At 44.0% G+C, this 25,359-nt stretch overlaps 2 protein-coding genes across 4 annotated transcripts in view; both read right to left on the bottom strand.

The window, feature by feature from the left end:
* The window catches only part of LOC311242581 (NEDD4 family-interacting protein 1-like), a 29,193-nt gene extending 18,908 nt beyond the window's left edge, over window positions 1-10,285 (bottom strand). For all 3 annotated transcript variants that reach the window (XM_084331560.1, XM_084331559.1, XM_084331558.1), the window contains exons 1-2: window positions 10,110-10,285; window positions 8,468-8,570 (exon numbers count right to left, since the gene is read on the bottom strand). In XM_084331560.1, the coding sequence (XP_084187686.1) occupies window positions 8,468-8,570; window positions 10,110-10,145 (139 nt within the window). In that variant the 5' untranslated portion in view covers window positions 10,146-10,285. The remainder of the gene's footprint in view (window positions 1-8,467; window positions 8,571-10,109) is intronic.
* Window positions 10,286-10,509: 224 nt separating this feature from the next.
* On the bottom strand, window positions 10,510-23,563 carry gnpda1 (glucosamine-6-phosphate deaminase 1). The gene is made up of 7 exons (XM_084332239.1): window positions 23,454-23,563; window positions 23,015-23,142; window positions 22,812-22,913; window positions 19,788-19,970; window positions 18,580-18,764; window positions 15,318-15,492; window positions 10,510-10,887 (listed from the first exon to the last, which is right to left on the bottom strand). The coding sequence occupies exons 2-7, from the start codon at window positions 23,136-23,138 to the stop codon at window positions 10,829-10,831; spliced, it is 828 nt and encodes a 275-aa protein (XP_084188365.1). The 5' UTR covers window positions 23,139-23,142; window positions 23,454-23,563; the 3' UTR covers window positions 10,510-10,828.
* Between the last annotated feature and the right edge of the window lie 1,796 nt (window positions 23,564-25,359).

The following is a 25,359-nucleotide window of genomic DNA, read 5'->3' as shown; positions in this document are numbered from 1 at the left end:
ATCATTTCCTACAGACTCGCCCTCACCCAAACCAAGTCCTCCTTCTACTCCGATATCATCTCCAAAGGACAAGGGAATTCCAAAGCCCTCTTCTCCACCATCACCAAACTCCTCAAGCCCCCCGACAACCCCCTCCAGACCACCTCCTCTGATCTCTGCAACAGATTCACGGAATTCTTCCAAAACATTCTATTATTATTATTCTATTACATTCTAAAAATGTATTATTATTATTATTAAAACAAAATCGACGCCATCTACCAGCAGCTCCAGTCTACTCCTGTGTCCCCCACACCTCCGGTTGCTAAACATGACCCTCTGCCCCATCCCACCTACTCCTTTTCATCCTTCTCCCTGGTGGACACCGACTCCATTACGAAGCTGGTGTCTGGCTCTAAATCTTCCACCTGCTCTCTGGACCCTATGCCCACCAGCCTGGTGAAGGCTGGCCTGCCTGCCCTCTGTCCTCTCATGGTAGACATCATCAACTCATCCCTGTCCACTGGCTCCGTCCCTGCTGACTTAAAGGTGGCAGCAGTCACCCCAATTCTAAAAAAACCCGGTCTGGACCCCGATAACCTCAACAACTTCCGCCCCATCTCAAACCTCCCCTTCCTCAGCAAGGTCCTCGAGCGCGCAGTAGCCGCCCAGCTACAGAGTCACATGGCCTACCATGACCTGTTTGAACCACTCCAGTCTGGGTTCAGGGCTAAACACAGCACCGAGACCGCCCTGATCAAGGTGACAAATGACCTCCTCATGGCTGCTGATGCTGGCAACATCAACATCCTCATCCTCCTGGACCTCTCAGCTGCCTTCGACACCATCTCACACTCAATCCTCCTAGACCGCCTGGAAAGTGTCCTTGGCATCACTGGTACCCCCTTGTCCTGGTTCACATCCTACCTCACCAACAGGTGGCAGTATGTTTCCCTCGGGGGCTCCAGGTCAGCTCCAGCACTTGTTAAACAGGGTGTTCCACAGGGTTCGGTGCTAGGTCCGCTCCTTTTTATGATTTACCTCCTCCCACTCGGTGACATCATAAGGAAACACGGCCTCCACTTCCACTTCTATGCAGACGACACACAGCTCTACCTCCACACCAAACCCTCGGCCCCCCTTCCTCCCCCCTCCCTCACTGCCTGCCTCCAGGACATAAAAACATGGATGACCACCAATTTCCTTCAACTCAATAGTAAGAAAACCGAACTCATAGTTATAGCCTCCCCAGCCCTCCTCCAAAAGATCGACCACCTTGTTCTCTCCGTGGATGGCTACTCCATCTGCCCCTCCACAGAGGTAAGGAACCTGGGCGTCATACTGGACTCCACCCTCTCATTTCACCCTCACGTCAAGTCTGTCACCAGATCCGCCTTCTTCCACCTCAGAACCATCTCCCGCCTCCGCCCCTCACTCTCCGACACCTCAGCGGAAACACTCATTCACGCCTTCATCACTTCCCGCCTCGACTACTGTAACGGAATCCTTCTTGGTGCCTCCAAGAAGGTTCTGGATCGTTTACAGTACGTCCAAAACTCTGCTGCGAGGGTCCTCACGCGCACCAAACCCTGGCAGCACATCACCCCCACCCTGCAAAAACTCCACTGGCTCCCCATCAACTATCGAATCCCCTACAAGATCCTCCTCCTCACCTACAAATCCCTGCACGGGTTGGCCCCTTCCTACCTGACCAACCTACTCCACCCCTACACTCCAGCACGAGGCCTCCGATCCTCCAACTCCGACCTCCTCACCATCCCCCGCACCAGGCGTTCCACACTGGGAGACCGAGCTTTCGCTGCAGCAGCCCCCAGACTGTGGAACTCCCTCTCCCCCCTCATCCGAGGCTCTGACACCATCAACCTCTTCAAAACCAAGCTAAAAACCCACCTGTTCACACTTGCCTTCACGCAACACGGCCCCGCTCCCAAGTAGCCCACCCCTGACTCTTTTTAAGCCACAGATTCCGTTGTTTTGTTTTGTTGTTTGTTTGTTAATTTTAACCACTTCATCCAATTGGACAGAACTTGCCTCCTTTTTTTATTTATTTTTTATCTCTTATCTTATTTGTTTTTTCTTGTTGTTACTATACACAGATATTTTATGTATTTTATTATATATATTTTTTCAATTTTATTACTTACTTTTATTTTTTCCATCCTTTCCTTGTACAGTGTCCTTGAGTCTGAGAAAGGCGCTTCTCTCTTAAAATTCAATCTATTATTATTATTATTATTATTATGGTATGGAGTGATCAACAGGATAATATTTTGCTAGTCAGTTGTCTCAATCTTATCAGTTGTCACAAGTGTAGAGTTCAAGAAAAATCAGGATCAGATAAAAATCAGATCAGGATATTCTAGATAACAATGCCAGACAGTGCAGGGAGTCTCTCAGACAGGAAAAGCAACGAAGTAAAATGCGAAAAAGGCATTCAAGAGAAATAAAAACTATGAAAGAGAATATTACAAATGTAACAAAGCAACGAAACAACCTGATAAAAACAATAATGCGCAGAAAAAAGGCTACAACTACATCACCACTGGACTCTCCAGGCACAGAAACAAAGAAGATGCTATCAGGAAGCAAAGTAAGGAATCCGAAAATCCAAAAGACCCTTCTATTCCACAACATCCCCAGAAGAGAGCTGAAGACAAACAAACTCCTGGCCCACGGCGCCAAAAACCAGCACCGAGTGTGTCATCAGGCACGATTCTTAAAAAGTATCGTCTTCTTCAACAAATGAAAGAGTTTGGGTTAACCTACAAGTTAATGAGAGAAAAGGAGCAGCCTCAGAAAAAGCCAACATTAATACAGGGTATAACACAGACTGTTCAGGATTTCTTCCTGAACTCTACACGTGTGACAACGGATAAGACTGACACAATCACCAGGAACAAGATCAAGCGGCACATAATGATCCTGCTAGACTCCATGCTCAACCTCCACACTGAATTCCAGATTAAGAACCCCACTGTAAAGCTGAGCTATTCTTCATTCTGTGCTCTGAGGCCCTTCTATGTCACAGCACCAAAAGCATCTGATCGGAAGACATGTCTGTGTCAAATACATGAAAATGCATGCTTAATGCTCGAGGTCCTTAAAATGTCTGGTGTTGTGAAGTCAAACAAACTGGATGACAGTTTTCAATTCGTTTGTTGCTCTCCAGCAAGTGAGGCCTGCCTTCTTCGCGCCTTCTCACAATGTCTAAACAAAGGTACAGTTACAACCCAAGAGCAAGACAAAATCGATGTTCAATGGAGGCAGTGGGAGAGAGTTCAAGAAGACACATGCAATGGAATCGACACTAAGCTCGTCGAACACCGAGGCAGCCTTTCATTGCTCATCAAACTCTATGAGCAAAAACTCAGAAAGGAAACCACAACACATGTGTGTTCATTGCGAAACCAGTCAAAAGAATACAGCAACACAATTGAGTCCTGTGATGAGAGTACAGCAATCGTCCATGTTGACTTTTCAGAATCCTGGAAATTCAAATATAAAGCTGAAGTTCAGGCCTGCCATTTCGGACAAAATCTTCTACAGATAACACTCCATACCAGAATGTATTACACTAAGGGTGGAAAGGCAGGGTTTTGCACACTGTCAGAGTCAAAGAGACAGGATGCTGCAGCAATCTGGACACAAATGGATCCAGTCCTAAAAGATATCAAGACAAAATATCCACAGGTTACCACCGTGCACTTTTGGTCTGATGGTCCAAGCAAACAAGAACAAGAAGAACTTTTTTCTTCTGTCTGGTATCCCACCTACACTGGGGTTTGAAAGGACAACGTGGAACTTCTTCCCCACTTCTCATGGTAAGGGCGCACCAGACGGCATTGGCGGAACAGTAAAAAGAACAGCTGACAACCTGGTCCTGAGAGAAAATTATGTTCATACACAGTCATACCGGTGGTGGTAAGCTACAATTGCAGCCAGAGCTGCCCTGAGGCAGACTCACGGAAGCGTGGCGAATAATCAACGCCTACGGCCCCTCCGACCACCACCAACATTCATTCACATGCATACACATTCATATGAGGCAAGTAGGTTAAGTGTCTTGCCCAAGGACACAACGGCAATGGGATGGACATGGGCTTGAGCGGGATTCGAACCACCAACCCTTCGATCATTGGACGCCCCACTCTACGTGTGTGGGGCGGCGTGGCTCAGGGGTAGAGCGGGTCGTCCAATGATCGAAAGGTTGGTGGTTCGAATCCCGCTCAAGCCCATGTACATCCCATCGCCGTTGTGTCCTTGGGCAAGACACTTAACCTACTTGCCTCGTATGAATGTGTATGCATGTGAATGAATGTTGGTGGTGGTCGGAGGGGCCGTAGGCGATGATTATTCGCCACGCTTCCGTGAGTCTGCCTCAGGGCAACTCTGGCTGCAATTGTAGCTTACCACCACAGGTATGACTGTGTATGAACGAATAATGGACTCTGTGAAGCGCTCTGGGTGTCATGAAGAGCGCTATATAAATCCAAGTCATTATTATTATTACCCCTGAGCCACGCCGCCCCATCATCGCACATAAGGACAGGATCCACAACAGACAACTATCCTGCTTTTGCAGCGAGATGTTGGATTGCCAGTGCTTCTGCCCAGCTACCTCCTATTACCATGGCAACCCAGGAGAACAGCTGAGTGATACACGGAGGGCAAGGAAGAAGAGACCTCTAGCCATGTTGTGGGAGGAGATGGAAAATGAGATGGAAGAGGGTATGGAGATGGAAGATGTAATGGAGGAGTTGGACGAAGAACCTTTGAAAGGTCCTGAGGGTACGGTGACAGTAACGACTGTTAGCAGCCTTAGTAATGGACTGGTTAGCAGTAGTATATGATGACCACTGGTGGCTAGCCAAGACCATCGATGTGGATAATGAGCAACAAGATGTGACAGTGGAATTTCTGCATCCCCATGGTCCAACAGAAATGTGGTTCAGCACAAATGTGGCAAGAAGGATGTCTGTTTCTGCCCAGTTCAAGACATCATAGTGAAACTAATCAGAAATGCAGAAGGAAAGGAAGAGGAGAAGTGGGTGAGAAAGTGGAGATCAGGAAGTGGTGTAGAGGAGGTAGATGAAAACAGGGACGAGAAGAAGGGGTCCTGTTCTCCATTACTGTTTTTGTTGTTGGAAACGGTGCATTTTGTAATAGTTGGAAACAGTGTATGTAAAGTTTGTTGTTTATTACAATTGAGTTAACAAAATGTTCAGTATAAGACAAGGAGTTATTAGTTCTTATTATTGTCACTTCCATCTGTTTAAAAAATTTAGCAGAGATGCAAATCCAATTTTGTCAACTCCGTCAGTTTCTCGTCAACACCGTCAGATCATTGTCAACACCGTCAGATATTTATTTTTGTTAATCTTGGGGAAAATACAAATTCCTTCTTCAGTTTATGTTGTTTAAGTAATAAAGGAGCATTATATCTTCATCCTCTTGTGTCTTATTTACTTAATGATATTTTTTTATCATATCAAAATTAAAAACAAAGTTTGAAAATGCTAATATTTCTAACTCTGGGTTTTCAGAATAGTGTGAAATTACACCGGAGGTTTATATATTATATTTTATTGCATACCAGAGTAACTAAACACTATTACAACATACTTCAGAACTTTAGATTCTTGTTGGACTGGAATAATTTGAATTATATACTTTTTTGTGTGTCTGACGGAGTTAACACAAATCAAGTTTCAAAGGGAAACATGTGAATTTGTTAAAAATGTTTTTCTATGTAGAGCCCGCACCTTTACATGGTTAAATAGCTCAGACCTTTCTCTACATGAATATATAACTCTAATTAATATAGTGTGCATTCTCAAAATATAATATTTAAAAAGTGTTTTGTCCCGACTCTCAAGAATCAGTGCAATACATTTGAATCTAATCTAATTTAAAGGGATATCACAAGTGTAAACTGTCCATACTGGAGTATTCCTCATGGAGATTGTGTTTTTGAGTAAAAAATATTCCACTACAATTACAGTTCCTGTTCCCTGCGGCCTTGATTATCGGTTCCCAAAAACTGCATCAGAGACTTTTACAGAGTAAGGAAGGATCTGGGAGGGATAATGTTGGGAAATGATCACTGCAATCTATCAAACAGAAGCTCCTTCCATTTCTCAAAGCGCCTCAGTTTCTCACTTCTCACTCTGCAAGCTGGACAGACGCTGTGGCACTCCCTTCTTTTGTTGCTACGGCAACTGTTTCTTTTATACTGTATATTGACCAACACAATGACGGCCATCTCTTTCTCAGTGTGGGTGTGTTCGTTAACATAAACTGGGTGATCTGGAAAGGGTAGAGTGAACTGTGGAAAGTGAAAGACTTTGTGCCTGTGGCTACCCACACAGAGTGCGCATAATTATCCTCTTTTTTCCCCTCTTCTCCTGCGGCTAGCAACCTGTTGGCTATATACGTCCAATTATGGGATCTGAGGAGTTACCGTCAACAATCACTTATTGAAAATAGAATGGTTTTTGTCTATAAATGTTTAATAAAAAAAATTAAGTTTAAAAATAAAAAATAAAAAATAGAATGGTTTAATACCATTTCCTCTGAAATTGAGTTATCTTTGATGCCATCAAAATATTTCAGTCATTAAGAGGCACACAAACCAGAAAAGTTCTAACTCAGCGCTGCACATGTTCGTAGCTTATGTTTTAAGCTAAGCTACGACGTTAAGGCAGTATTACACGTCCATGCGCGGGTTCCAGCCTTTATTAGATCCACGCAACCGTTTTGCTAAATCCCTCATTTCTTCCAGCATGGCTGCCTGTAACATAGCAACAATTTTTTTGTGCGATGGAAGAGAAAACAAAACGGTTGCTGGGTTTTAATATATGAGAAATATATCAACAAAAACACAATACTTTGGTGTGTTATTACTGGATCTTGTAGACAAGTCACAGTACAACAGTAACATCATGTTTTTCCATTGTTTTACCAACTCTAGCGCTGCACAGAAATCTGGCGTTTTCTTTTGGACGTGGGTACAGGCAGCCATGTTGGAAGAAAGAGAAATAAACATCCTGCAAGGCCTCTATCGAGTGATATATGGCTGTAACATTGTATGGAATACATTTAATACGTTTTAATTCAACGTATGAAATATAAGCCATTCTAGGACCATTTTGCTAAATCCCTCAGCTACGCGAGAGCAAGGTAAAAGTGGCGGCGGAGAAGCAGAAAATGTGCTGTGATTGGCCCTCAAGGCGTGTGGGGTGGGCAATTAATCGAGTATCACCCCCCCCCCCCCCCCCCAACAGTAGTTTCAGCTCGTGTTGAGGGGAAGGGGGGAGCCACACCGTGTTTCTCCAGTTATTTTTAAATGTCTTTGGTAACTTGTAGTAGGTGACCGAAAGGCAGCCTTTGGTCAAGAACGACTCCCTGTGTGAACCATCAGCGACACTTGTGTGACGTCTGTGTAAACATTTGCCTTTACTCTCCAGGCTCATCCACCTCACCCCAGGGAGCCTATCAACACGATGGACCCGTCCCAAACCCCGCCCCTCTTTTCTTGATCCTCCAAATCGCAACTGTTGCTTTCCTTGGGACGATCGAGAAAAGAGGGCAGGGTTTGAGATAGGTCAATTGACTCTGCAGGCTCACCCAGGAAGAGTGAGACAACAACACGCCGGTTAATTCCACCAGACGGCCCTCGCTCTCCTCGCCCGACTTACCCCAGACACAAACAAGGAACACTTTAGCGCACACTTACACTGAGGACCTCGCATGCATGCTATTCCCCGCTCCAACACCTGAGTTAATGTTAACAGTTAGGAGAGCAGTATATTATTCACAGACTCTTTTGACAGTGACTGATGGGAGTCGCTGTGAAGGCTTCTATAAAACAAACCTAGTGTTTGTCTCCTGGTAGAGGGATGTCGGCCCGGGGTGAAATCCCTTATATCCCCCCCCCCCCCCCCCCCCACTGCAATTTCCCTGAGAGCTTTGAAACGTTTGTACCCTCTAGACACGGTCAGTCCGGTTGCATTATCAAAACGTTGTGCGATAGCTCAGACAATGGTTCCCACTGTGGACTTGTCTCGTGAAAAAAGCACAACAAACGCTGTTCGGGGTTGTGGGTTCAACTTCTCATGTAAACATCCCCCCCTGCCATGTTAACCCTTTCACTGCCGCACTACCAAAAACGGCTAACCCTTTCCACTGCGACAATACACACTAGGTTAACCCCTTCACTGCCACACGACAGCCGGCGACCGTCGGTTGTGTGATGGTAAAGGGTTAACCTTCTGTCGTGTGGCAGTGAAAGGGTTAAGGCCGATAAGCACGCCCATCGGTTCTCACGGAGGCGAAGCTCGGCGCAGTTAAGACAAACCAGGTGGGTCTCTCTGCTGTTGCGAAGTTAAGACTTGAGTTTTCTCCGTCGCCACCCCCCCCCCCCCCCCCCCCCGTGTGTAAAAGCAACCCGTTTGCCGTCCCACATTACCTGCATTGGCTGCAGTGACGCTGCTGTAGGGCGGGGGTGCGTCCTGCGCCGGAGCGTCCTCCTGGGGGCACGCCTGGGCCGGCCCCTCCTCCTCGTTCACCAGCTGAGGAGGGAAAGGTCGCAAGATGAACACGAGCCCCCGCCAGACCCGAGTCACAATGCGCTCTAGGGAGGCCGGCTCCAACAGATCGGCCATAATCGATGAAAATCAATTCTATGCACACTGTGTAAAAGGAGAGGAGCGTCTGTGAAGAGATACTGACATTTACACTCATTGCACAACGCAGTCTCAAGTAAATAAAGTACTAATCTCGACCACAGGAAGAAAGGTACATAATGTACATTATGTTATATAGCCATACGAAATATATTCTGTATAGGTAATATATTTACGTTTTGTATCGGTGAAAGTCCCCCCAAAAAACTATAAAATTATAAGGTGGCAGTCCCTATAAAGACATGGCATTGCTATTTTTCATCTATATAATTACATATTTTAGTAAATTTATCTCCAACACTTCACGTTAAAATAGTAAAGCAGGCTGACCTCATCAACCGAATAATAGGTGGTCGTTTGCTAATAACAATGAGGTCAGGCCGTACTGTACTTCTTGTACATTGCTAGCTAAGGGCGGCTAGACCTAGCCGTAGCATCATGTATTCCATATACAGTCACATAGATCACTCAATGCAAATAGAGGTCTTGCACGGAATGTTTGTGTAGTTCTTCTTCCAGCATGGCTGCCTGTAACATATGGATATGATGATAGCCACCATTGCGTTGTACTACAGTACATGGCAATGCAAGAGAAAAACAGTTGCTTTGTTGCTATATGCAAAAACCGGTTACAACATCATAGTACTTTGGTGGTGTGCTATTACTGGATCAGAAATGAGTTACAGCAGAAGAGTAACATAATGCTTTTCCAGTGTTTTACCTGCACAGAATTTGGGTGTTTTCTTTTGGAAGTGGTTACATGATGGAAGAAAGAGAAATACACACCCTGTGCAATGACTATTCCCTTGAGTGATCTATGGCTGTAACGTTATCATGGGATACGTGCATTGATTGAAAACTTTATTAACAGATTGCAGAATGGGTACAGTACAGTAGAGCTCAATAAATAGGGATGCAGACCAGAGAAAGACTGCATTGTATGGATATCACCCACCCTGGGCTACACCCCTTTCATCTGAGGTGGTTCCGCCGACAATCCCGACCTAGTTATGGGGATTATATGGTTACATTCTTCACGTTTTCATTCTGTCCTCGTCTCCTCTGATCGGGTATCACCACCACCACTGGCCCCACTGTATGATGGGTGGGTCACTCACGTCTAATGTTATTATGGCAAAACAACGCTCCTCGCTGTCATCTGGCCCCAGTGTGGCTTAAAACAACGCTAACGTTAATCTACTACTGCCGAAAGAAACGGAAGTTACAACATTAATGTTACATAATCGTGTCTGACTGTAGAAAGCCATCATTTCAGGTTGACATGGGGGTTTGCTTTTTGCTATGAAATATTGAAGTCGGGCCCGTAGACGTCGCTCCTCAAGACCGCTGCTCCTCACCGACATGCTAACTAACTTAGCCGTGCAGTTGCGTTGTTGGCTCGTAAATAATAAACACGTTACCTACCTCTTGATACCTGACGTTGCTGTTTTGCTCTGCCATCTTGGACAAAGCCCAGTGTTACCGAAAAACGTCCAATTCGAAAGTGTGAAGATCTGTGGTGTGTGGCAAAGAAACCTAGCTGCTGCCGAACAACTCTGTCTGCGCTGTGACTAAAACAAGTCGGCCATCTCCTTTTTTTTTTACACCAAGTCTCGCGATAGTTGGGCTCTTGTTGGACTGGTGTTGTTCTTGCCACCACTCGCGATGTCATGTGACCGAAGTGAACAGACTGGATCCAAGTCAGCCAGAGGAATTAGGCAAAGCCTGTCTGTCAATGATTCAACGATTATGCAATTGCCAAGTAATCTCCCCCCCCCCCCCCACACACACACAACCATCACAGCACAGAGAAAGTAATTACAAATACATTTTATTAAAAGAATACAAGTTTCTTTAATAGTTGTCATACAGAAGTACAGAATACTTTCATACAAAATGCTTCTTACTGTTACGCTCCAGAGACTGTGCTAGACAAGATAGTATCAAATAACATAATCAAATAACATAGTATAGCAAGTCCGTATTGACAGTCGACTGGAAACTCGATAGAGCCCGCATTGCATAATTAACACGTTATGTTACAAGCACTGCCATTGATTATTTTTATGTAAGGATTAGGTGTGGGTAGACAATGGTCGATCTATGCAAAAAGATGTATCCACCGACAGGAAGCGGAAGAGGGATCACTTCTTGGGGGCAGAGGGCAGCTTCTCCACCAGCTTGTTGTGCACATGCATCATCCCTGAATGAAATGACAAGAAATCAGATCAAATATGAGGATTTATCCATCAAACATATTAAAGGAACACAGCAACATTTTGGGAAATGCGCTTTACCGTCTTCTCCAGAGTCAGACAAGAAGATGGATACCAAATTCCTCAGTAGAAAGTTATCCGGCTGCAAGTTAGCCTAGCACAGCACAAATGAATGGAAGCTGATATGGACCACTAGCCTAGCTTAAGGCCATGGTTACACTGGGGGAAAACAGCAACGTTGTATTTTCGAATGATTACGTTTGCATGTCCAAGTTAAAAGGAAACGCCGTTTTGGCAGGAAAACACGTTTTTCTAGCGGCAACGCTGAAAGGGTGTTTTTGTTTTGAAAACTCGCCGACAACAGTGCCATGTAATTTGCGCAGATCAGATACGGAGCCGGTCATGCCCACGCCCATGCGCAGAAACAGACGCCAAATTCTCCCCTGGCTGGACCTCGACTCCGTCCATTAGTCCAAACATCAGAACTATTTCTGGGAGTCACTTGCAATATCGCTCTATAATTAATATAATTTGCTGTCTCCCGACACCAACCGGCCATATGGGGAGGCTATACAGGATATCAGCTGCGTCCTCCTCAGATTGCTTATGCATGTGTAACACGCACGGTTATTTCCAGTGTTTACAGCAGAGCTGTCCCAAGTAGCTGCGGCTACCAACTAAGCTCATGTGTGTCAAGTTATTGTTATAAGGAGCCCAGTCCACTTTTTTTTTTTTTTAAACTTCATTTTTTTAGCGTTTATCGCTTTTTCTGGTCAAGCATGACCGACAGAAACAGGTTGAATGGGATATAGATCAGGGGAAGACACTCTGAGAAAATACGGCGAGTCCGGGAGTCGAACTCGTGTACCCCAGATCCGTGACGAGCACGGTTGTCCCCGACGCCGAAATAGCGCCGAGATACGCGGTGAGCTACGGGAGCTCCCCTCCCAGTCCACTTTTATTGCACTTTGTTTCTTGCTGAAAAATAAATGCTACGTTGCTAAATGGCCCACGCGAGGTATTTAAAGATGGTGGACTGTTGTTTTTTAGCAGGACGTGTAGTGGCGCATTCAACCTTTCTGATTGGTTGAAAATGGCCTTCATGTTTGAACTACATCGCCACCTATTGCTTTGGCATTGTACTACATGTATATACATCACCCGGTGGCTTCTATACTTTAAGCAAGTGGCTTGTCCTTCCGCGTTCCCGTTTTGCGCTCTGATTGGCCACGCACGTTTCTGGTCATGTGACATGTGCAACCAATCGTGGGACGGCAAGTTTTTGGACGGTTAAGCTTAGGCGCTCTTTCGAAGTTGGTTAAGGTTAGAGTTTGTCTTAGAGCATGGCGATAGAACGCCTGCCCTGATTCCAAACTCTAACCTTAACCAACTGCGAAAGAGTCGCCTAAGCTTAACCAGTGATAAACTAGGCGTTAGGTAGTTTGCAGGCTGTTAGACCCGGAAATAGGCGCAGAACTTGCCGTCCCACGATTGGCGCACATGTCACATGACCAGAAACGTACGTGGCCAATCAGAGCGCAAAACGGGAACGCGGAAGGACAAGCCACTTGCTTAAAGTATAGACGCCACCCGGTGCTCAGGAGACAAAACAACATCTAACTTGCCTGCCATTACGTAGCGTTCTGAAAAACGAAACTGAAACTAATCATTCTGGCCCTAATGTAACCGCAGCCTAAAACTCCAGGAGAGGTTTTTGGCCAACACCTAGGCTAGTGTGGTCCGTATCCATTCATTTGTGCTTGGCTAGCTTGCAGACGAATAGCCTTCTACTGAACGCACAGAGAGGAAATTTATATTTATCTTCTTGTCTGACTCTAGAGAAGACGGTAAGTGCATTTCCCATAATGTTGGCTTAGAGGTGACAAATAATAACCTATGTCAGCCTGGCTAATCAGCTGAAGTTTTACAATATGTGTACATTGAAAGGTAAATAAAAAAGAAATTCCAAAAGAAAACCCTGTAAAGAGCAAAAAGCCAATCCCATATTTGTATATCGATTAAGGGTGGGAATCACTAGAGAACCATGGATATAATACCACCATACTTAAGACACAATATGATAATATATTGTGATACATTACTATTTAACTATCACTCCATTTTTCCTTCATATGACCACAGTAAAAAAAAAAACGTAAATATCCCCTGACAAAATACAAAGTTAAAGATCAGTTATACTTAACACTTTCAATGCCCAAAACGTGATAAGACGTTTTATCAGCCCAATGCCTGAATGCCCACGACGACAATTAGCGTTTTATTTTTTTATTAGCGATCTGAATTCATATTTCATCAACCGAGTCTCCCGTTGGTATGCAGCCCCTGTAGGAGCTCAGATGTGAAAAAACCGCCCCTATCGTCTCCCAGATGGTAATGCACCCTTTTGGAATGGACTCAATGAAAATGGATGAGAAAAGAAAAATCCGGAATCCACATTTGACTTCTCAGGCATGTAACCCGAGCCGATCGGATTCATTGTGGAGCCTCAGAACAGCGTGGAATACATATGTACAGTATGTAGCGTTGGATCAATAAAAGCGATCGATTTTTGGAATGGCGATCAGGAATTAGAATGATCTTTTTGGAGAACATCTGATCTGAGGTAAGGAATCTATTTTACAAGTCTTGGGATAATCAGAGTTGTATTCGCTGAGATCTCAGCGTTCGCCCTATGTGTGTGTGTGTGTGTGTGTGTGGGCGATCGCTTTCAGATCGCCTATATAGCGTGCATACGTACACATATACTATCGATAATCTAGCGTTTATTTGAAAACGATTCATAAATAGGCAGAAAAATTACAACGTTTTTGTGTATTCTAGAATATTCCAGAAAAGGGCGATTATCATGGAATATTTATATTTTCCTTGAAAATGAGGGCTTTTCAAAATGCTATAAAACGAAAATGAACCGATAAAAAAACAATCCGCTTTGACAATGTTGACTGGAAAACGAGTCATTGATAAGTGACGGGCAGATTAGACACATAGCCATAATTTAAAACATAAATTAGGCATTATTAACGCTAACATTGAAGTGGATGGTGGGCATTCAAGCGGTAAATCAAGATTAAGCTTGGGCTCTGAAAGTGTTAACAAACAGTAAAAGACATGAATCAATTACTAGATTAAATCCAAGGCCTTTTAGGACAAGCAGTCAAGTTGACCCTTTTTCTATTTGTTTAAGAACGTTATTTGACAGGGCACCAGGGTGGTACACCACGTACAGCACTGCGGTGCAACACGGCCGTCCCAGGTTCGACTCCCGGACCCGGCGACCTTTGCCGAATGTCTTCCCCCATCTAACTCCCATACTTCCTCTCTCTCTCTCTCTGCCGGACTGCCCGGTAAAAAAAAAACAATAAAAACATCTACCAAAAACACACAAAAAAAAATTATTTGACAGAACATCTTGTGGTCTTTCATGAAAAGCCTTGAGATAGTAACATGAAAAATATTGTGATCATGCGTATCCACACAATATTGTGAGAGGAAGTATCACAATACTATACCATATTTATATTTTCCCCACTCATAAATACAGCTGATTCCTTCTAGGTATAGGTAGCAAAAAAAGATTCCCCCTTTCTTATTATTATAATTCCTATCTCCGTTGTGACTATCAGAACAGCACAAGGACGTAATCTAGCTGCCTCAACGCTATTCAGAACAAACCACAAAACCATATGAGAGGGGAACTCATTGGGCGGCTGGGTGGCGCAGCGGACATTGCGCTCGTCACCAACGCAAGAGACACCGGGTTTGAATCCGGCTGTCGGCGTTGCCTCCGGCTTGTGCCAGCCGTCATACCTATCTCAAACCCTGCCCCTTTTCTTGATCCTCCAATCACAGCTGTCGCTTACCTCAGACTTCCTCGTACAAACAAAGTTTGTACGAGGAAGTCAGAGGTAAGCGACAGCTGTGATTGGAGGATCAAGAAAAGAGGGCAGGGTTTTGAGACAGGTCCATTGGCAGAGTCAGCGGGTGGAAGTCGAAGGGTGGTAGTCTGGTCGTTGTGAACAGCGACTCCTACAGGTCGGTTGGGGCGCCTGCACAGCAAAAGTCAGGAAAATGGCGGGGGCAGTGTGAGCCTCCTACACGTTACTCCTCGTAAAAAGAGAGTCCGCGCTGGCAGGTGAAAAGATGGGACAGGCTGCCTCCACATGTATCGGAGGGGACATGTGATGCAAGGCTTCTATCCTCCCTACAACCGGCCAGTGGGGGGCATATGCGAGCAACGATCAGGACAGGGGAGGGAGAATTGGCACGAGAGGTAAATTGGGATGGGGAGAAAAAAATCACAGAAAAAAGGAGGAGAAAAAGTAGATAAAAAAAAAAAAGAGAGAGGAACTCATTTATAGGAGCACCATGGACCCCTAAGTGATATGCAACCCCTCACCTTGAAAGTACTTGACAGTTTTGACCCGTAGCTCCAGAGTGGCGTCCTCGTCGCATACGAACACCGTCTGCGGGTGCTGCTGGAAAGCAGACACCGTCCACATGTGGTTCACTCCCTCCTCTATGGCCTTGTATAAAGCAAACGCCTTGTGAGCTCCAGTGATGAGAATCATGACCTGACGAGGACAAAGAAAAGCAATCTGTTAGAGGAACACGTCAAAATTATGGGAAATGCGCTTACCGTCTTCTCCGGAGTCGGACAAGAATATAGACGTCAATTTCCTCTCTGTGCGTTCAGTAGAAAGCTATCCGGTTTACAGGCTAGCCTAGCTTAGCACAAATGAATGGAAGCGGATATGGACCAGCTAGCCTGGCTGTTGGTCAAAAACACCTCTCTTGGAGTTTTAAGATAGGCCAGTGGTCCATATCAGCTTCTGTTAATTTGTGCTAAGCTAGGCTAGCTTGCAGCCGGATAGCTTTGGGAACATTTTAGGGAAATTGATTACCTGATGTGTTATTTTATTCACATGATGGACAAAACGTCTTCAGTCCTCTTGGCCTTCATCTGTGTTTCTCTAGGCCAGAGGGCTGAAAACGTTCTTAAACGTGTGTGTGTGTGTGTGTGTGTGTTTATGGATGCCGTGTTTTAACACATTGGTCGCCATAAATGAGTTACGCCGTTTTTTAAATCAATATTTCATAATTCATCCACCCAACCCCCGGTGCCCTAGCGGGACCCTAGATGAGATTGCAACGCCTCAATACCACCGCCTGGTGGATGGTCGGGCGAGTTACACTCTCAAAACCGGAAGTTGTGATCGGTGCGTCGAGGAAATTCCTCCGGCAGTAATATTTTGTTACGTGGGTCCAGACAAACACTGGCGTGCATATGGATCGCTTCCATAACGCAATAATCTATATGATTTCGGCGTTTATTGCGCCATAGAAACCGGAAATGGATCTAGGAGATCGGCGTCAAATAATTGAGATATTTTTCTTCCAGTCTCATCGGCGAACGGTAAGAGGACAGTAACGTTATTTTCAGCCCGATTGTGCGTTTCTTTGTTTGCAAACAGTCTGATCAATATATCAACCCATACTACATAAAGCCATTACTGACGATAAAGGAATTATAAACGACCCCCGCCCCCCTTTCCTCCACGCATGATGAAGCATAATGTATACCGATCATATACATTTGAATTTTCTAATATAGCGTGTATAGGAAAGAAACGGCAATCGATAATCTATCATATGCGTTTGGGCCTATAATTAGCGTTTTTGGAATTACAGCAGAAAAGCTTATAAACATACTTATATTCAAGACGGTATTAACACAACAATGTATGAATGAAAAAATATAACGTTCCCACATCCGGAACGATAGATAATCGATGTTGAATGGGCCATAGTAATGTCAATATAGCAATACAATTTAAAAAGTGATAGCCCTGCAAAGAAGGTAAACATCTCCATAGGCTTACAGTGCTGGCAGAGAGTGGTATAAGATGGGCACAATGCCCGGCGCCCAATGTGTTAGTGTTCATAACGTATTTTTTTGTCTTTTCATGTGGCTGCTGTTGCCATATTAATTCCCCTTTTATAAAATCATGAATTAAGATAAGATATTCCTTTATTGATCGCCTTGGGGAAATTCTGACATCATCGCAGCATGGGGGAGGGGAGGTACAGGTATGGGCATGGTAATAATAGAAAGACATAAATATAGGCAACAAAATTATAATACAAATAAAAATAAACTGTGTAAACAATATAATTAACTCTGAATATAAGAATATGACAAAGTAAACAGTGTAATCAAAGGTGCAGATGAGGGTCTGTATGCCCCATCAGTTACATTATACATTACAATAAATATGGGCAATAAAGAATTAGAATCTGAATATATACTATGAGTAAAGTAAAGTAAACAGTATACACAGGTGCAGTATACACAAGGTACCCTAACTGGCATGATATACGTCATACATTAATACGTTGTAGTCCGTGAAACACACTTAGTGGTCAGACATTCCTAGTAGTTATCCACTTTTTACTTTAACACTTTGTATGCCGCTCACAGCTTTTCTCGGGTTTACGCCCCGACCGTTGAATGCCACGTCACGAGTATTCTCTGGTTTTTATTTTTTTATTTTTTTATTAGCGATCTGAAATCATATTGCATCACGCGAGCCTACCGTTGGGAGATCCAGGGACCGCCGGCGCTCAGATGTGAAAAAAGCGCCCCCTATCGTCTCCCAGATGGTAAATCACCCTTTTGGAATGGACTCAATGAAAGTGAATGGGAGAACGGATTTCTGACTCCACATTTTACTTCTCACTGATGCAGCCAGGGTCTACCAGAGTTCATTCTGGAGCCTCTGAGCCACGGCGAATATGGGTTATACTGTACACACGATGGATCAATACATTTATCGATTTTTTTCGAATGGCGATCGGAAATTGGAATAAACCATTTGGATACCATCTGACCTCAGGTAAAGAATCTATGTTATCAGTGTTAGGATAATCAGACTCGTTTTCACGGATATATAAGCGTTTATGTGATATGTGATATGGCTGTTTTGACTGTAAAAGCCATGAGGAAAGGGGAGCTCCCGTAGCTCACCGCGTATCTCGGCGCTATTTCGGCGTCGGGGACAACCGTGCTCGTCACGGATCTGGGGTACACGAGTTCGACTCCCGGACTCGCCGTATTTTCTCAGAGTGTCTTCCCCTGATCTATATCCCATTCAACCTGTTTCTGTCGGTCATGCTTGACCAGAAAAAGCGATAAACGCTAAAAAATGAAGTTTAAAAAAAAAAAAAGCCATGAGGAAATAAGAGCAGCGATTATCAGCGCACGGCACGAGCGTGCGTGCGCACACATATACTATCGATCATCTAGCGTTTATTTGAAAACTATTCATAAATAGGCAGACAAATGACAACGTTCTGGAATATTCCAGTAAAAGGCGATTATCATAGGCATGGGTTGTTTTTAAAACATAGATTAGGCGATATTAACGTTAACATTGGCCGTGGATGGTGGCATTCAAGGGGGTAAAAAGGAAAACAAGGCTGGCGCTCAAAGTGTTAAAGAGATAAAGATTGTTGTGATTTTGTAACAAATGTACCTTTTGATATGCAGAGATGAAAGAGGCAAAACAAGACACAAATGACATTCATTCTTCAAAGCTACCAACAAAGATGGCAGATAGAATGTATTTGGGGGTAACATCGACATATCTTTTGGTACCGACCTCCTTCGCGTCCATGACGGTACCCACTCCCACGGTCAGCGCCATGGTGGGAACCTTGGAGAGGTCTCCCTGGAAGAAGCGTGCGTTGGCCAGGATGGTGTCTCTCGCCAGTGTCTTCACTCTGGTCCTGGACACGAGGCTCGAACCCGGCTCGTTGAAGGCGATGTGGCCGTCAGGGCCGATACCTGACGAGGACAAGGAGTTCAGTCAATCAATATTCTTGTAGTTTTGATCGTTGTGAGAGACAGACTCTCCGTCTCCTCTCTTTGATGAGACCAAAATGTCCCTTTCACTCTCCTTGATGTAAATCACATATCCTGAGTTCATATGCCCCTATTGTGTTCCTTCCTCATCGTTCATACTTTATGGAAAAGTCGCTGACTTGTCTATCTATTGTCACACTGGAGGTAAAGGCTAAAACATGTCGGTGGGAACGTACGTAGTCCAATATAATATCCTTTAATTAATAAGCCTAAGCCTGAAACAGTCCATTTGGGTATATGTAGTTGTTATTGCTGTGTAATTGTCAGAGAGTGTGCTGTGAGTAAGTGCTTTTCACCCTTTTTTCAGAACTTCTTCAGCTTTCAATGTCTGTTATTGTTTGAACTTACTGTATGTTTTGAGTGTGTATCAAACTGTTATTAGACAAGGAAGACAAAAAACGGAATGGGATTTTTACAGGTTTTTAGTGAAGTAGACACTGCAATTGCCCATCAATTTAGCTTATCACATGTAAATGTTGAACTATTATGCAACTGCAATACATTTTTTTTTAACCCTGGCCTTTTAGATTAATGCTTTTTAGGCTCACTTGTACTCACTTTTTAAGGCTGAATTTTGACCTTATTGGTTGACCTTGAAGCAGGTAGAATTCTACTTGTGTTTACTTCCTCGATAACTCCCAGTTTTTGGATTACTGTAAAAGGCAATATATGTGAATAAAGCTCAGGTCCTTGGCTTGCTGGTGCTGAGCTTTTTTCTATAGCACAAATACTCAAAGAATTCCGGTACAGAGAAGCAGCAGTGGTATTTGGGCCAATGACCTGCACCTTTTTCAGTGTGTGCTCTTTGGCTCAATGTTGCCAATCTACAATCCATATACAATAATCTGATAGCAGTAAGAGATTTGAGCAATAAACTGAGACAAAGGGTGTGTTTTAGTTTGTGTATCTCGTGACCACTCAATAACATCACTAGCGCGTACTCGCCTCCCATGAAGAGTTCGATTCCCCCCGCCGCTTGGATCTTGTCCTCGAAAGCCTGGCACTCCTGCTGAAGGTCGGGAGCGTTGCCGTTCAGGATATGGGCGTTCTCCGCTTTTAAGTCGATATGCTTGAAGAGGTTGTTCCACATGAAAGAGTGGTAGCTCTCAGGGTGATCTCTAGGAAGTCCTAAAGGGCGTCACAAGTGCTTCAGTCAGATCGATTCAGATTCATATTCAGACAACTTTATTGATCCCACGTCGGGCAATTCATATTGTAGCTTTGCACGAGTAACAAAACACAGCAACGACAACACAGCAACAACAACGTTCCATGAGATACACAGGCCAGTAAAAGTAAAACAGACAACTAGGTGTATAGGCTACTTAAAGTGACTATACTGTCTGAGTTTAGAAGTGCGATAGCCGAGGGGATAAAATATTTAGCGTGGCGGTTGGTCCTACTCAAAGGAACGCCATAACGGCGGTCAGAAGGCAACAGCGAAAACCGCTGAGACAGAGCATGGAGAGGTTGATTACTGATGCTTGTCCCCTTCTTGACCACCTGGTCCGTCCAGAGTGAACTGTCTGTTTGACTGCAATTATTTTGGAGCACACTCTAACTATGTTCTGTAGGCTATTCTTATCTTTAACTCATTCGGCTCATTTCATGGGTGCATGAGGAAGGATAATAACGATAATCTAGCGTTGATTTCAGGAAGATTCGATAATCAGGCGAAAAATGACAACGTGATAACTGGATTTCACTAAAGGGCTATTATCGCGTCTTTTCCTGGGATTACTAAGAATCACCCAAACTATACTCATATTCAAAACGGTATAAAACGGAAATGTACGGATGAAAAAACAATCTGTTTTTTGCATGTTGACCAGAAGCAACTCACTGACAATCAACGGTGTTATTAGATCCATAGCTATAAATGATTTCATATATTTTAAGCACTCGCAAGTTTCGCAGTCTCCCCATTGGCTTACAGCGATGGCGTTCTACCCAGAAGGTAAACAGCGACCCCTGGTGCTGAATGAGTTAATAGATAGACCACTGAACCAACAGATAAGAAAATGTTAAGAGGCTTTTAATAAAATAACCATAAAAAGTACTCAGTATCTTCTGATTGATTGATTGAAAACTTTATTAACAGATTGCAGAATGGGTACAATACAGTACAGCTCAATACACACAATTGTTAAGGGGATGCAGACCAGAGAAAGACTTTCGTCTTGTTTACATCAGGGTCCCCCATTTTCAATTCATCATAACATATATGACATACACCACATACAGATAGACAGTACTGCTACATCTATACATTTATGACATATCAGATTTGCAAATACAGTACTGTTTGTGATACCAAAAGAGTCCAGAAAAGAGAGTATATACATTTGACGTAGAAACTGTACATTGGAGGAGGTTGGGTGGGACACTGTACAACTGTACAAGAAAAACTGTACATTGGAATATTGACAAAACCATACTTGGTCATTTACTGTACATTGGGTTGGGTTAGGACATTTACAGGGGCCAGTTTCGAATTGCAGTCTCCCGTAGGTGTTCTTTGAGAGTGTTTTTGAAAGTGGGTAGTGATTCACATTCCTTTACAGCTTTGGGTAGGGCGTTCCACATTGATGTGGCATAATTGCTAAACGTGTTTAGTCCCTTGTTTGAGCCGAATCTGGGTTTAACATGATTTGTGGAGCTCCCTCTGGTGTTGTGATCGTGGTATTCACTGACCTTTGGGAAGTATTTTGACATGTACATGGGTACCTTGGTCGTGTAGTGTATCTTGTAGACCAGGCCCATTGCAAGTTGCTGTACTCTGTCGTCTACTCTAAGCCATCCTAGTTTGTCAAAGTGGGCAGGGGTGAGGTGGGTTCTAGGAGTAAGGTCAAGCAGTAGTCTGACCAGTTTGTTTTGAGATGTTTGTAATTTAGTTTTTAGCGCCTTTGAGGTGCTTTGGTACCATGAGGTGCAAGCATAGTCGTAGTACCCTTGAATGAGTGCTCCTGCCAGAGTCTTCAGGGTATTCTTGTTTACCAGTGAGGAGATCCGGTACAAGAATCGAGTTTGTTGGTTGACTTTTTTTATTACATTGGATGCCATTTTGTCACAGGAAAGATTTGCCTCTAGGATGGAGCCCAGGTAGGTAATTTCTTCTTTCCTTGTGACAATATTGTCACCCACTGTAACTGAGAAGCCGTCGGTCTTGCTGAGTTTGTTATTTGAACCAAAGAGAATGGACTCTGTTTTGCCCATGTGTAATGATAGTTTGTTATCAGCGAGCCATATGCAGATTTTGCCTAGTTCCGAGCTGAGGGTTTTTTCAACCTGTAACTTGTTCTTGTCAGAGACCAGCAGGGCTGAGTCGTCCGCAAACAGGAACAAGTTGCAGTCACAAGCTGACGACATGTCATTTGCATAAATTAGGAACAGTAGCGGACCTAGTATGCTTCCTTGTGGAACACCACAGCTCACTGTGGGGGGGGGGGGGGGGGTAGGGTACCGTTTACCTCCACCATCTGTTCTCTCCCCTCCAGGTAGGATTGCATCCAGCTCACTGATAGGCTATCAAAACCAATTGCTTTTAGCTTGTCAATCAGAATGGTGTGATTGACAGTGTCGAAGGCTTTTTGTAGGTCCAGCATGACCATGCCGCAGTATTTGCCCGCGTCCACCTCTTGTTCTCACTAAGAGTTCAGCTTTCTCAACAAGATCGGTTTTCCAAAGTTCCACCCAGCTGACCCTAACAGTTGTACATAGTCTCACAGAGATTAGAATATTGAAATCTCTACATTCCAATGATGACATCACAGTGGCTATCTATTAAAAGCCACTGAGTGGCAATTGGCAAACTGATAACAAGATACAATGCTGAGAAAACACACACACACACACACACACACACACACACACACACACACACACACACACACACACACACACAAAGTAAGACCTGTGTAAGAAAAGAAAAATGTAATAACTGCTTATTAACGGTTGGAGGACACATACCTACATACTCATCCATGTTGAACGTTTTTACATACTGGAATGAGAGCTCTCCGTTCTTGTGATACTCAATCAGTTTCTTGTAGCAACCCAGGGGGGTGCCTCCTGTGGAGACACGGTGTAAACAGAATACATTGATTGAAAGTGGGAACTTGTTGTCCAGTCAGTCACAGTTCGTTTCAGAAGAGTAGCGGCTGCTAGCTTACCAGTAGGGAGACCCAAAGTGAAGTATCTGTCTGGACCGGGGTTGAATTTAAGAATCTTGTTTCGGATGTACTTCGCAGCCCACTCGCTGGCCAGGTCATAGTCACTGAGGATGATGAGCTTCATTGTCCTACGTACGAGGCAGAAACGCAAGCGTTCAGTCAATGTGTCACAACTAGGAATTCATCTCCATTAAGTACTTGAGGCAACACACCTAACTCAGACTTTAGACTCATAAAACGGATCGAGCAGGAAGAGAAGGGTTCATTACAACGTGAAAAAAATGGTTGATTGCTATAGCGGATAGAAAAAATACACATTTACTATTTTACTGTACCCCGTAATCTGAATTAATAAATGGATTAAGCACGTACATCTCAAAACCTATACTGTGTTGCACCGTAAATAAAAGCACGGACGCAATTCATGATATGGACCTACCTCTACAACGGAATCCTTCCTTTGGGAGACAAACTGAGAAAATGCAGGAGGAACTGTGTGGTCGGTCATATGACTTCTTGCGTCTCGGATGCAAACAGCAGTCGGTCGACCCTGAGCCTGAACGGCCTCTAGATGTCGCTGTTGGGCCGCAGATTTCATGAAACTCGAAAGCTGCCGTTATCGAAATGATCACAAGAACTTCATTACACCCGACCTGGCGTATTGAACACGTTGTATTATGACTACTACTACTACTACTACTACTACTACAGGAAACAAACGTCATTCACAATACAACTTCACGCGAGATAAAGACAAATGCCGATTTAAAAAGAAGAAAAGGTTGTAAACTCGGTAAGAAAGAGTAATCAAGTATCTAAATGTAACACATCGAATGTGTGAAATAGCCAATACTATAGTAAACAAAACCCATTATATACAATACAACTTCCAAGTCCGGTAAAGAAACTATGCACTTAAAGACCAAAACGGTAAGGATAGTGACCCCCTAATTATCACTTACAAACGAGCTTTCAACTTTTATAACCAATGCCAAACTTATTTCCGCTGTACTGTACTTTGAATCTAAACTAATCTAAACGAATAACCATAAACAAAACACAGCAACCCCCCCTACCATTATAAAGGACAAGGGTGCCCTCTGTCAGTTGATGCTGGGTTCACATCAGACACCACAAATCCTCAAGACAGCCCTCGGTTAATCTGGCCTAATCAAATTACAACCAAGCTAAAGTCACATATGAAATATATTGGACAGAATGAATTAAATTAAATCCCAAAGTAAATTAGAAGCTCATTGTGACTGATCCTAAACTAAACAAGGAAATCCTTGACGAGATTACATCACATCCCAGCCTGGCAGTAGAAACAGGCAGAGCTGGATGCTCAGTGGTCACTCTAACCCCAAGGAGAGGTGGAGACAGAGCTGCATGTCCTCCTGCATTGTACAAAATATGAACACAGAAGAGCATTGTACTAGGCGGCTGGGTGGCGTAGCGGAGATTGCACTCATCACCAACGCAAGAGACACCGTGTTCGAATCCGGCTGTCGGCGTTGCCTCCGGCTTGGGCCGGCCGTCATACCAACTCAATTGGCAGAGTTAGCGGGTGGGAAGTCGAAGAGTGGTAATCGGGACGTTGTAAACAGCGACTCCTACAGGTCGGTTGGGGCGCCTGCACAGCACAGGAAAATGGCGGGGGCAGTGAGAGCCTCCTACACGTTACTCCTCGCCAAATGAGAGTCCGCGCTGGCAGGTGAAAAGATGCGACTGGCTGCCTGCACATGTATCGGAGGGGACATGTGACGGGCTTCTATCCTCCCTACAACCGGCCAGTGGGGAGCACATGCGAGCAACGTTCAAGACAGGGGAGAATTGGCACGGCTAAAATTGGGATGGGAGAAAAATAGAAAAAAAAGAGGAGAAAAAGTGGATAAAAAAAAAATAAGAGCATTGTACTTCCCCAAATTTGACCAGAATTTAGAAAATATTCCCATAAATTTAGATTAAAAAGTATTGTCATTATACAACACAAGTACAGTACAACGAAAATAAGTTTGGCATCCAACCAGAGTGCAAATGTTACAGTAAAGTGCAACAGCAATATACAATGTACAGGTGGTTAAGCTGGGTACAAGATCTACAAATTAGTACTACTGAGTGGTCTGTCAACGTGGTTTCATTGCTGGGTTAAGTACTTCTATTCTATTCACATAATATGCTTACTTCATATATCTATTCTATTCACATATATGCATACCACTTGTATCTATTGCTATGTCCGCCCACTACAATCACGCAAGCTGTCTAACGCCTCTCCCGTCTCCCTGTGAGTTGCTGTCCCGGAGTGTCGACCGGAGTGTCGGACATCCCGTGATGAAGACCGG

The sequence above is a fragment of the Notolepis coatsorum genome (genome assembly GCF_963971535.1).
Source record: "Notolepis coatsorum genome assembly, chromosome: 16".
Classification (NCBI taxonomy): Eukaryota; Metazoa; Chordata; class Actinopteri; order Aulopiformes; family Paralepididae; genus Notolepis; species Notolepis coatsorum.
The sequence above is the reverse complement of the archived record's forward strand: the minus strand, read 5'-3'. Positions and strand labels throughout refer to the sequence as shown.

Coding starts and splice junctions, on each gene's coding strand:
- gnpda1 (XM_084332239.1), bottom strand. CDS start 23,138: ATGAAGCTCATCATCCTCAGTGACTATGACCTGGCCAGCGAGTGGGCT. Junction 18,765..19,787: donor AATCGAACTCTTCATGGGAG/GCGAGTACGCGC, acceptor TGTCCTCGTCAG/GTATCGGCCCTGACGGCCAC. Junction 15,493..18,579: donor CCGTCATGGACGCGAAGGAG/GTCGGTACCAAA, acceptor TGTCCTCGTCAG/GTCATGATTCTCATCACTGG.